General features: G+C 43.5%; 1 protein-coding gene across 4 annotated transcripts in view; it reads right to left on the reverse strand.

The window, feature by feature from the left end:
* FUT10 (fucosyltransferase 10) overlaps nucleotides 1–10,643 on the reverse strand; it is a 79,856-nt gene extending 69,213 nt beyond the window's left edge. For 3 of the 4 annotated variants that reach the window (XM_060085831.1, XM_060085833.1, XM_060085832.1), the window contains exon 1: nucleotides 2,958–3,130. In XM_060085831.1, the coding sequence (XP_059941814.1) occupies nucleotides 2,958–3,038 (81 nt within the window). In that variant the 5' untranslated portion in view covers nucleotides 3,039–3,130. Of the gene's footprint in view, nucleotides 1–2,957; nucleotides 3,131–10,561 lie in introns of those variants that run through there. The other variant, XM_060085834.1, reaches the window with a different exon arrangement.
* Nucleotides 10,644–12,582: the final 1,939 nt, after the last annotated feature.

A 12,582-nucleotide genomic window follows, 5' to 3' on the forward strand; every position in this document is an offset into this window, starting at 1 on the left:
GGAAAGAGTCTTCTCTTTTAAGGACTCATGTGATTACACTGGGCCTGCACAGATAATTCAGGGTTATCTCCTCACCTCAAGGTGTGTCACTATAATCCCATCTATTTACAAAGTCCCTTTTGCCAAGTAAAGTAACATATCACAGTTTCCAGGGATTAGAGTAGGGACATAGCCTCCAAAATATCTACCAACAAGGATGCTTCATTCCACTAAACACATAACAGATACATCTCTCCTCCATTTCATAGGCAAATATAGAATCCAGAAGTGGTTGTGTCTCTTAATGAAACCTGTGAGAGTCAGGGTTATTATCTGGCTATTGCTGGAGATTGCACTCTGGGGAAAATAAGTTATAAATTACCAACTGGTTTCTTTTTAGTACGATTAAAGGAGTCATAACATGGATTTTATATTTCTAATAATATCCACTATGGCATAAAGATGGCATAGGTACTGGGCTCCTTCTCACTTAAAACCTTGTTTTTTAATTTATTTCAAGAGAGCCTGGGTCCTGGACAGCTACGTCATCAATCCCAGTAATCTGACGGGCAGGGTGGACTGAGTGAGATCAGAGGGGCAGTAGTTCTCCAAAAGTGCTGCCTTTTCATCAAACTTTAAGGTTTGATATTGACACGGCATTACAAAACTATGTTAGAGAGAGCGGTATAAAGGAGGGGCTGCTCTGTTTCATATATAACAAAACATTAGTCGTCACACTGTACAATAAATAAAGCCGGTAAAAGAAGGCATATTTTCACGTATTAACTGGCCCACTTGTCAACAGAGGACACTAGCTGTGTGGCCCGCAGACCCCACTCTCAGCAGCCAGTGGTGGTGCCTTCTTTATGTATTTGCTACCTTTGGTGTCAGAAAAGGGCCCTTGCTCCCTGAGGTGATACAGTCTCTAATTCCCTGGGGAGGGTCTATAATATTCACTGGATTCTCTGAGGGATTCAAGGCCAAAAAAGCTATTAAGAGCCACTCAGCAACGTCACATAGTATTCTAAATGGAAGAAAGAATTCTATTATTTTTTTTAAAAAACCACAGATCACTTGTGACAACAAAGTCGTCATTAGAACAGTAAGACCATCACTGAAAACTAAAAACCCTTGCCAATAGCTTTCTAAGCCTCTTTATGATAACATAATAATGTGGCTATTCCCCAGTAGCTTGATGGAATAGAGTTGACTTGTAGCTACAAACACTCTTTTTCACCCAACCTTTCCCTGCATATATACAACCAGCACCTTGAAAGAAACACGTTTAGAAAGCCATGTTTATAACTTCAAAGACAAATTTTGCTCCACATTTCTGATCAAAGTCTAATCTACTATGTGAGGTATAAGGTCGTATCCAAATAATAGGGACTGGGACTTCCCTGGTAGTCCAGTGGTTAAGACTCCATGCTCCCAATGCAGGGGGCACGGGTTTGTTCCCTGGTCTGGGAACTAAGATCCTATACGCTGCAGGGCGTGGTCTAAAAAAATTTTTTTAATTAAAAAAAAACAACGAATAATAGGGATTGCTTTAAGGAGAGAGACTTCTGAAGCAGAAAACTCCAGCCCTTCCAGTTCAAGCAGATCCTGGATACCCACCTCCAAGACAGACAAGCAGGGAGCCAGGGGTTTCCTCTGACCAGAATCCCAGCCTGGCAGTGGAAGGTGGTGGAATTACAGTGCAGTACTACCTGCCAAAGTCCTTTTATAAGCAAAAGCTCATTCAGTCCTAAGCGAGGAGAAGGGAAGCCCTCCAGGATAACATGCCCAGAGAACACTTCTGTCTCCATCAGCTCCACATCTGAACTACTCATATCCACAAATAATCTTTAAAAGTCCTTTTGGACTTTGAAATGGACAGCTGGTCCTTGAGTGGGTACTAAAAATATCTCAACTCGTATTTCTACTTTTAATATCACTGTGAAACTTTTATTTTACTTTGAAATCAGCAAATGAAGTTGAGAATAACCAACTAAATGAAATAAACGGGGGGATTGAAGAAACGTTTCAGGTCACTCACCCCACTACAGACAAATTTATTAATGCAGATGTGTGTGTTCTGCAGAATGACTAGCTTGTCCTCAGAATAGTCACTACTTCTTCAAGAATGGCATCTTTCGGGGGCTTCCCTGGTGGCGCAGTGGTTAAGAATCCACCTTCCAATGCAAGGGACACGGGTTCGATCCCTGGTCCGGGAAGATCCCACACGCTGCGGAGCAGCTAAGCCCGCGCACCACAACTACTGAGCCCATGCACCACAACTGCTGAGCCCGCGTGCTGCAACTACTGAAGCCCGTGCGCCTAGAGCCCGTGCTCCGCAAAGAGAGAAGCCACAGCAATGAGAAGCCCGTGCACCTCAGTGAAGAGTAGCCCCCACTCGCCGCAACTAGAGAGAAAAGCCCGCGTACAGCAACGAAGACCCAACGCAGCCAAAATAATTAATTAATTAAAATTATTTTAAAAAAAAACAGAAGGGAGTTTCCTGGTGGTCCAGTGTTTAGGACTCTGTGTTTTTGCTGCTGAGGGCGGGGGTTCGATCTCTGGTCAGAAAACTAAGATCCTGCAAGCCACACAGCAGGGCCAAAATAAGAAAACAAAACAAAACAAAAAAAGAATGGCATCTTTCAGAAGGGATGATGACTTGTAGGAAGCCATCCATTTCTGACCCAGTAAGACAGACAGAACTCCACCTTCTGTTACTCCAAAACCAGTACCCAGCAAGAGTCGCAAACTGATCCCCTAACTCACTGATTTTCTTTCTGCCTGACACATCCGCTCACTAAACCTGACACATCCGCTCACTGAACCTCAGTTTCATCTGTTAAAAAAGAAAGTATTTTCCTTGCTTTACACAGAAAATCCTGATCCTGAGAGATGATGCAAAAAGTAAAGTACTTGGAGAGAATGGGGTGGTGGCAAAGGCCCAGGAGTCAACACTGCACAACCCAAATTCTTGGTACCTGGAGTGTGACGAGCAGAAAGACAGTAGCTGTGACGCACAGGCAAGATGCCAGAAGCTTCCTCCTCTGAATCCGCACCATGCTGCCCTGCCCTGGGTGACTGACAGAGGGCTAGCCTGGTTACCAGGTGCTCTCGAGTCGGCCCGCAGCCCAAGACAGCTTCACGTGGAGGAACCATCTGGGTGCCAATTTCCTCCACTGCCATTCCTGCTGGGACCTGGTCTCCATGGAGGACTGAGAACTGAGGTTCTGAGTGGGCCTGGCTTGGCATTGAAAGGGGACAGCATGCAGTCTTCTTAAGCGATCATCAGAGCAGCTGGAGTTTCTTTAAACCAGAAGGCATCAAAAAAAATCTGTAACACATGAACAATATTTTAGCCATAGTGCAGAAGATTTCATAAATGTAGTCTTGCAGGGTTACTGTGTAGAAACCCAAAGCTTTAAAACTAAAAGGAGCCTTTGAGATCATTTAGACCTAATACCTCACTCACAGATGAGGAAACCCGGACCAGAGAGATGAAGTGACTTGCCCAAGGTCAGAAAGTCCATTACAGGAGAGTGAGAGATCAACATCGACAATCAGGTCCCGCGACCAAAATGACGCTTCCACTTAATTTTCCCCGCCATCAGACTTAAATTCCAAAAGTCATTGACATGTAGTCATTTCCTTCTATCTAAGTTTCAAAAGAGCAGAGAAGTGGAGCAGAAATAACCAGGACTGTCCACCCACTCCTGTAAAAATTAGGGAAAAAACAGATCAAAGTTTCAGGCATTGATTAGAAATGGAAAATGATCAACTGACCCCAGTTCCCCCCAAGGAAAACAACTTCAGCTACAACATAAGGAATTCAGATTACTGATTTATTTGTTTAGTCTTTTATGGCAAGTACACTAAAGCAGTGGGTTATATGGGCAGTACGGTTCTCTGGACATCTTGAAATAAGATTTCCATCCATCTGAAATGGATGATCTTTTCCAAAAGTTTTTTAAATGCACTAAATAGTCCCATAGAATGCCTCTTATTCCCGAGGTTCTCTGAAGTCAAATGTCTTGAGCAAATGACCCTGTGGAGTTCAGAGGAAAGCAAGGATCAACATTCCAGAGGAAGGGAGTGCTCCAAGGGCTGATCCTAAGATCTGACTGTACACCTCTCAGACACAGAATTGAAGATACAGTGAGAAATATAAAAATGATGTAGAATTCTGGTTAAATGCCTTGGTCTTAAAGGTATGCTCCCCTCTCATGCATCTACCTTAATTAACTTTTAAGTCTAGGCTATTTCTTCTCCTCAGAAACAAAATAACTCTTGGTCTCAGAAACCGCCAAAACCGCAGTTTTCTTCTTTCATCCATGGAAGTCTCACAATCCACAATGCCTAATAGAATGGGCTCTAGAGTCAGCCTGCCAGCATTCAAATCTCAACTTCCCAGCCTGTCCTTGATTCAATTCCCAAAATGTAGAAAATAATGTGCTTAATCAGAGAGTTACTGTGAGAATTCTATGAGATAAAACTGGCAAAACACTTATTTCAGAGCCTGACACATAATAAATATCCAAGAAAGGTTTGCTGTCCTCATGTTTAAATATTATTATAATTTTTATCATAGCTTTAAGTGGAAAATGAAGTTGAATTCATATAAAGGATGATACTAACAGATCAACTGGAACTTCACAGGAGGAAATACTTTGCCAAAGAAAAAGAGATCATGAATATTTGTTGAGTGACCTATTACGTCCTTTCTTAAGTACTCAGCATGCATGAGCTCATTCAGTCCTCCCAACAATTCATGAAGCAGCAATTTTTAGCCTCATTTTTAAGGGTAAGAAAACTGAATTTGAAGGAAGTAAAGTAACTTGCCCAAGACTGTAACGTTGATGAGTAATACAACCAGAAACTAGTCAGACTCCAAAGTTCACACATTCTTTTTATATTTTGTTAACACAAAGGCTATAAAATTCCCACCAGATAATACTAACACTCACAGCTTATCTGCCTAAATCACAGAGAAAAACCTGTGTACAATAGCTCTCTGTCAGATGATGTACCAGGGAAAAAAGTATCAAAAGTCCAAAAGAACCTGAAAAGTGCCTTTCCTTCTACTCAGCAGATGCTAGTAGCTATTAATCAGATAAAATGGGGAGTTGGCACATCTGGGCACCAATCCTAGCTGTCATTTATATGTAATATACATTTGGACAAGTTGCTAAATCTTTCTAAGCCCCAGTTTCTTCACAGTGAAGAATAAATGTTAACTCTCATTATTTCTTTCCCTTTTATAATAGAAAGGTTATCTATTTTTGTTTTATATGCAACAGCAATTTATTATAACTACAATTAATGTAACCCAGATTAGGTAATGAAATAATATTACCACTTTAAGTGGATATAAAGCTAAATCATTTTCAAAAGATTTTTCAATACATCTCTCCACTCAATCTTATCCATTAACCACTTTGTAATGTAGGTTCGGCCATTATTATTAGTATTCTCGGTTCCCAAAAATAAGGAAACCAATCCTTGATAAGTTTAAGTGATTTACCCACGATCATAGTTTTTAAAGATGACGTGGGTCTAGAAATCAGGTCACCTGACTCCAAGATCAGTGGAAAAGAAAGAGAAGGGGAAAATAGTGACAGCTTGTTAAGAGGACAAAAGAATAAAGGAAAACAGAAGATGGAGAGAGTGTGTGAGGACACAGTTCGGGATATTTTTACAGCTAGTACATGGCTCAGACCTGACCTCGGGCCTTTTTAAGTCTTTACATGGCTGTACAAATTATGACAGAAGAATTTAAGGTTACAAATTCCCTTCCATCCAAAGATCTCAATTTAGGTTATATTCCCCACACCATAAGTACATTGTATGGTCTCAAGGACTGAGCTGTGGGTAAATACCCACCACTAAAGAATAGAATCAGCTAGTGTAGATGGTATTATGAATTAGAGCAGGCAGCAATCAACCAGGCCTTGGGGCACATCAATCTAATATACGTATGGCATTAATTACCTGGGAATTTTTCATTAAGTAAGCAGTTCCCCAGCTGGTGGGACAGATGGGCTTGCAGAGAGCACCGTGAAGGCCAACAAGCTCCAATACAATGGGACTCCAATGGGTCCCCAAGAAGAAAGCTCCCTTCTGTTTCATCGTTGCCCCCAGGGTGAATCTCAGAGTCCTCCAAGAGAGTGCCCCAGAACACTCCTTCCCAGGCTGGAGTAGTGTGTGTTTGTTCAGACAACCATGTAGATAACATCTGAAATGGACTTACTAACCGACCCTCTTGACCCAAGCACTGAGCTCTGAAATGCATCTTACGGCTATGTGCACGGCCTGGGGCCAGCCATCTGCTGCCCAGAGAGGGGTCTGGAGCTGAGCGTGACCATCTCACACTCCTGCAAGTGCTATCCCATCAAAACCAGCAACACTTTCACTCCAAAATAATTTCAGCGTTGTCCGCTTTAATTTGAATTAAAATGGACAGAAGAGAGATTGAACAGCTTAAAGTGAATTAGCAGCCTGAGGATGCCAGCTTCAGATGTCAGCCACACAGGGCCGGTCCAAAGTGCAGCTTAAGGGTCTCAGAAATGGGACTAAGAAGACTTCTGCCCTGTGTCTCTGAGTGTAAAATGAGAAGCCAACCCTAGGTGACACACACCGGGGAGCTCTGGGAAGCCTCCTTGGATCATCTCTCCTCTAGTGATTGGTAAGTCATTTGGGTTAATGAGCGACTGTCTTAACTGAGTTTAAGGGTGTATCAGGGAGAGCCTTTCAAAGGAATGTATCTAATTACCAAACTTAAATTATTCACACCAAAGTGCCATTTTCAAATAAGTTGACTCTCCCAACCTGTTTTCATTTTATGATGGGGAAACCCTCGGAGCGTCCCTTTAAGTAGGGTGCTGTCCTGGGAAAGGCTGATGACAAGGCAGGCAGATGGGAAGGTCTAAGGGCCTCCGGACAACTCTCCAGGCAATTTTTAACTAACTCGCTTCAACCCTACTTGTCCTCACTGACACTCCTCATCCATTCCTACTTGGTGACTTCAAAAGCTCGATAACTGGGATTTCTACCAGTCTGACCCACTAGCATCCTCCATTCAGCTGTAGAGATGTTGCTGTAATGTAGATTGGATATCTCTCCTCTGATTAAAATCCATCAGTGGCTTCCCAAAGAGTTCAAGATAAAGACCAAATTCATCAGTTTAGAAAACAAGACCCCCTGGACCCCACCCTACTTCTCTAGCTTCTACCACACATACCCTTTGTTCTGGCTGTTCCTAGGACACAGCTTCCTGTTCTGTGCTCTGGTTCCTACCTACAACACCCATACCTCTTTCACTACCATAGCCATTCTCCTGGACGTTCAAGGCTACCTGCTTTGGGAAGGGTTACTCTTCCCCAGTACCAAGTCAGGAGATCTAGATCCATACCTTGTGCTTATTTCTATCACAGCAGTGGAGAGAATGCTGGGGGGTTTTAGGAAACTCTTTAAAGCTGCTTTATTGGGTCCATATAAAACAACCGTCGAACATTAAAAAGTTGACTAACGTAAACAAAAAAAAAAGTTGGCCAACGTTGTTAATTATCAGAAGACTGTCCCTTGGCCTGACGAGCATGGTGTGATGGTTCCACAGTTTCCACTTTCATCCAGTTTTCTTTATTAACATTTATTTGTGTTAATGTGTTCCTCACCCTTTTTTTAGATAGACTTCATATTTTGCTGAGTATTTATTTTTAAGTAAAGAGTGCTCTGGCTTGCAGATTTGTATCTGGGAAGGTGATCCTCTTGGACTAATCACACATTGCAGGAGAAACAAATAGAGAATAATGAGAGAGAAAGGGATACTGACAGCCTCGTGAATCAAGACTGGTGATTAACGGGGGTGATTAACGGGGGGAAGGAAGTTGTTGCACGAGCACCTTTACTTTTCTATTGCAGAGCTGAAGGTGATGCCATTCTTAAATTCCAGACACATACTGAAGCACTCAAATTATACAGTATTTATACAATCTCACTTAGTGGGTCTACTTAATGTAGAAACTAGATAAAAACAAACCCAGACAGACAATTAAATAAAAAGACTGATATAAAGACCCAAATAGGGTTTCCCTGGTGGCGCAGTTGTTGAAAGTCCGCCTGCCGATGCAGGGGACACGGGTTCGTGCCCCGGTCCGGGAGGATCCCACACGCCGTGGAGCGGGTGGGCCCGTAGCCATGGCCGCTGAGCCTGCATGTCCGGAGCCTCTGCTCCTCAACGGGAGAGGCCACAACAGTGAGAGGCCTGCATACCGCTAAATAAATAAGTAAATAAAATAAAGACCCAAATAAAAGCATTCCAAAAAAATAGGTTTTTTAAATGGAGGAGAGCGGTCCAAGACTGGGAAAACTCTGTGTCACACTAAGAGCTGAACCAGCGCCTTGAGAATAGGACTCTTTCTTTCTCGTCTTTTTCCTTGGAAGGTGTTCTTTGCAACTGTTCTTTCTCCAACAAGGGCTTACTGGTTACTCAGTAACAATTTTCCTTCCTGGCAAAAAGTTGTGAATTAAAGGCCCTCAACCGCTTCGATCATTCATGTAATCATGAGTGAGGAACCGATTAACAATGACAAAATCTGGCTGATACTTCAGATGCCTAAAGACGAAGGGCTGGACCAGATGATCTTCTGAGGTCGCACCCCAAAATTAAGCTCTCTGATCCCATGAATAGTGTCCAAGAGCACCACATAGAAGAAAAATTAATCAAGTAAAGAGACAGTGATCAAGACAATCTGAGTCATCACAAACTAAAGCTTTCTGGAAATATATAAAACAAGCAATACTTCTATATGACAAGTTTTAGGATTACTTGATCTTTATTCTCCTTTTGAGTAATTCAACATTAACTTCTGAAAACTCCAATTTTATTCTCAAGTAAATAAATATCTGAAAAATACTGTAAATAAAGATAAACTTATTTCTTTTTAATTTTTAAAAACTCATGGTCAAGAACCCTATTACAAATGTTTATTGTAGAATGCTGGTAATTGAATTAGGTACTAGATTCCTTACTGAAATCACTCTTTACATTCCAAATTTAGAGAGCATTTAAATATGGGTTGGAAACGTCTGCAAACTGAGCAATAATTACACATACATGAATCACATCATTGTTTGTCCAAACAATACGTTCATTTTCTTTATTTCCTAACTTTAACCCTCGTGTGAATTTTTTTCAAAAATGTTGTTTTAAGATAAAACTTGAAAACTTTTTTTTTTTAGTTGAAGAATTTAAGATGAGCCATAGAACAGTAACAGCTGAGACTATATTTAAATTCACTGTTACACACTGCCATCTAGCAGGAAGGCAGCGAATGAAGAGTCAGGACAGCAATTTCAAAAATGGGGCAGACCTAAATGATCCTCGGATGCTAGGACATTGCCTCTGGCTTACCGGCAGGAGAGGGGGGAAGTTCTAACATTGAGGCTAGATTGGTGGCTCTGCCGCTCTATTGTGCAAATACCTGTGCTGCTTATTCAATGCAGATAGTAGCCAGGACCCACTTAAGAGTCCCCCTTGGGAGACCACGTGGACCAGGCAGGAGAAACAATGCCCTAGTTGTAGAGTGACATCACTAACAAGCCCACCAGTGGTCATGAGCTTCTAGGGTGTCTCATTTTCAGAGAAGTAAGGATGTATAAGGAGATTGAGGTCCTGAAGACCAACTTGCCAGATTCAAAATTACAAGCAGCCCTCAAATGAAATGAACAATCCAAGTCACGACATGCATACTACTCTACCCGACTATCGCAGGGCGCTGTGACAATTGGGGCCTGCTGGAGCAAAACAGTCATTTTGCGTGGCATTTGCTTGTATATTAAAGAAGCGTTAAAAGATCTCCCCAAAATGTCTTTAAATCACACCAATGTTCTTTTTATACATTACACTAGCTGAGTTCTGAGGGCGCTAATCAGGTGCAAAAATACATAAGAAATGGCTTGCATGTGATAAGCAAAGCCTGCAGTGCCGGGGACTCTCGAGGAGCATCTTCTCCGTTAAATACGCAATGCTCTCTACAGCTCGACAGCCAGAATCGCTCCTACTTCAGCACACAAATTTAGCAACAAGTGATTCTCAGTCAAGACACGGGGAAGAAGGAAGCCGTTCACAAAGCACAGAGGCGGAGTTAGGTTCTGGAATTGGTGGAGCTGGGAAGATCATGGCAGACGGGGAGGTACGCGAAAACCTTCCTTGGAAGGGGGGTAGGGGTGGAGGAGACAGGAACCCGCGCGCTTCCCGGCGCTCCCGCCGAGGCCCCTGCTCATCACCTGCCTCCCACCCGTGCTTTTCAGCAGCCAGATGGGTTTGCATCTCAGGCAGTGTCCCTGGAAAGCACTGCCCAAGGTTTCCCAAAGCAGACTTGGATTCTTTCTCAGCATACTACTCCGCCTTCCTCGACACACACTCCCGTCTGGGCACAAAGAGGTTTCCTACGGCTGTGAGTCCGGTGGGCAGCGTCCGAGCTCCCGCGCGCGTCAGCCAAGTCTCTCTCTTCGCTTCTCGGCACCGAGACTCTGCTCCCACCAAGCCACTGCTCAAGCCACGCAAGACCCAGAGGTTCACACTCACCTCGTCACGGAGAAGTAGGCTCCTACGGCCGGCTGTAGCCCCGCGGTTTTTCACTTTCAGTTTGCGCCCGGCCGGAGCTCAGGCGAAGACTCGGAGAGGAGATTTGGGAAAGGGGATAACCCTCGGCGCGTCCAGGCCCAGCGATCCTGGATCCGGGTTTTCATGGATGCCCCGTTTAAAAGCCTGCGGCACCTCGGTTCTGGGGAAACACACGCCCGCCCCTCACTTGCCAGCCCGGGGCGCGCAACCCTCTCAAGTTCCTGGGAGTCTCCTGAGACCCTCTTTCTTCTGCTTCTCAAACTCTAAGAGTGGATGGAGCTCCTTCAAAGTCACCTATTCAGGAAAATTGAGAAACTTTTAAGCAAAGCAGAGGCCTGGGTACCTTTAATCAGCTGCCAGTATTTGGTAGACTGAGCAGGATGATCATTTAGCTCTGTTTTACTGGAGAAGGAAAACTGACTTTTAGCTACTGAATTCCGAACTCAGAGAACCCAGTTAAAATTATTTTGGGGCTTCACTGGTGGCTCAGTGGTTGAGAGTCCGCCTGCCGATGCAGGGGACACGGGTTCGTGCCCCGGTCCGGGAGGATCCCACATGCCGCAGAGCGCCTGGGCCCGTGAGCCATGGCCGCTGAGCCTGTGAGTCCGGAGCCTGTGCTCCGCAACGGGAGAGGCCACAACAGTGAGAGGCCCGCGTACCGCAAAAAAAAAAAAAAAAAAAAAAAATTATTTTGGCCTAGTCTAGACAGGAAGTGATAAACCTAGGGAGGTCTTTCAAGACCTTGGGAGGGCCAGGACTGAGGTGAGGCGTCTAGGGATCAAAATTTGAGGAGGGATTGACTCTCAGAGTCATGCACATGCTGGGCACGCTTGCAGGAACCTGACAGTGATTGCTGCCAGAGGCCTGCCTCACTGTCCTCCAGGTCCTGAGAGCTCCAATGCCAAGCACCTCAATTAACTTCTCTGTAAAAGCAGGCTGATAATAACGATATCAACTTCTAGAAAACACAAAGGGAAAGACTGATAAACTGGATGTCATTAAAAGTAAGAAATACTGTTCATCAAAAGACACTATTAGGGCTTCCCTGGTGGCGCAGTGGTTGAGAGTCCGTCTGCCAATGCAGGGGACGCGGGTTCGTGCCCCGGTCCGGGAGGATCCCACGTGCCGCGGAGCAGCTGGGCCCGTGAGCCATGGCCGCTGGGGCTGTGCTCGGCAATGGGAGAGGCCTCAACGGTGAGAGGCCCGCGTACCGCAAGAAAAAGAAAAAAAAAAGACACTATTAAAAGAATTGGAAACAATCCAGGGAGTAGGTGAAGAAATCTGCACTCGATTTATCAAACAAAGAATTCATACTCAGAATAAAGCAAGAACATCTACAGTGCAATAAGGAAAACACAATCCAATAGAAAGGGGGAGGGAAGGGACCAAAGACACACAGCACTTCACCAAAGAGGAATCCAAATAGCCAATGAGTACGTGAAAAGATGCTTAACTTCGTTAACCATTCAGGGAAATGCAACTTAACACAACAATGATATACTACTACACACCCACCAAAATGGCTACAGAGTTTAAAACTGATAATACAGAGCAAAGGCAAAGCTATGGAACACATGGAACTCTTGTGCACTCTTAGTGGGGGTGTAATTGTTACAGCCACTTTGGAAAACTTGTCTATCAGTACTTACTAGAGTCAAATAATTTTACTCCAAGGTACATGCCTAGAAAACATGCATACATATGTACATCAAAAGACAGGTATAACGGGGCCACAAAACACACCTTAGCATATTTCAAAGAATAGACATCATACAAAATATAGTCTCAGACCACAGTAGAATTAAACCAATTAAATCAGTAACAGAAATATTCTAAAATACTTGGCAATATTTTGGAACATCCCCAGATATTTGAAGATTAAACGACACACTTCTAAATAACACATGGGTCAAAGAAAAATTCTCCAGAGAAATCAAAATATTTCGAACCAAATGAAAATGAAAATATAACCTATCAAAATT

Source organism: Mesoplodon densirostris, chromosome 20 (genome assembly GCF_025265405.1).
Source record: "Mesoplodon densirostris isolate mMesDen1 chromosome 20, mMesDen1 primary haplotype, whole genome shotgun sequence".
NCBI classification, from domain to species: Eukaryota; Metazoa; Chordata; class Mammalia; order Artiodactyla; family Ziphiidae; genus Mesoplodon; species Mesoplodon densirostris.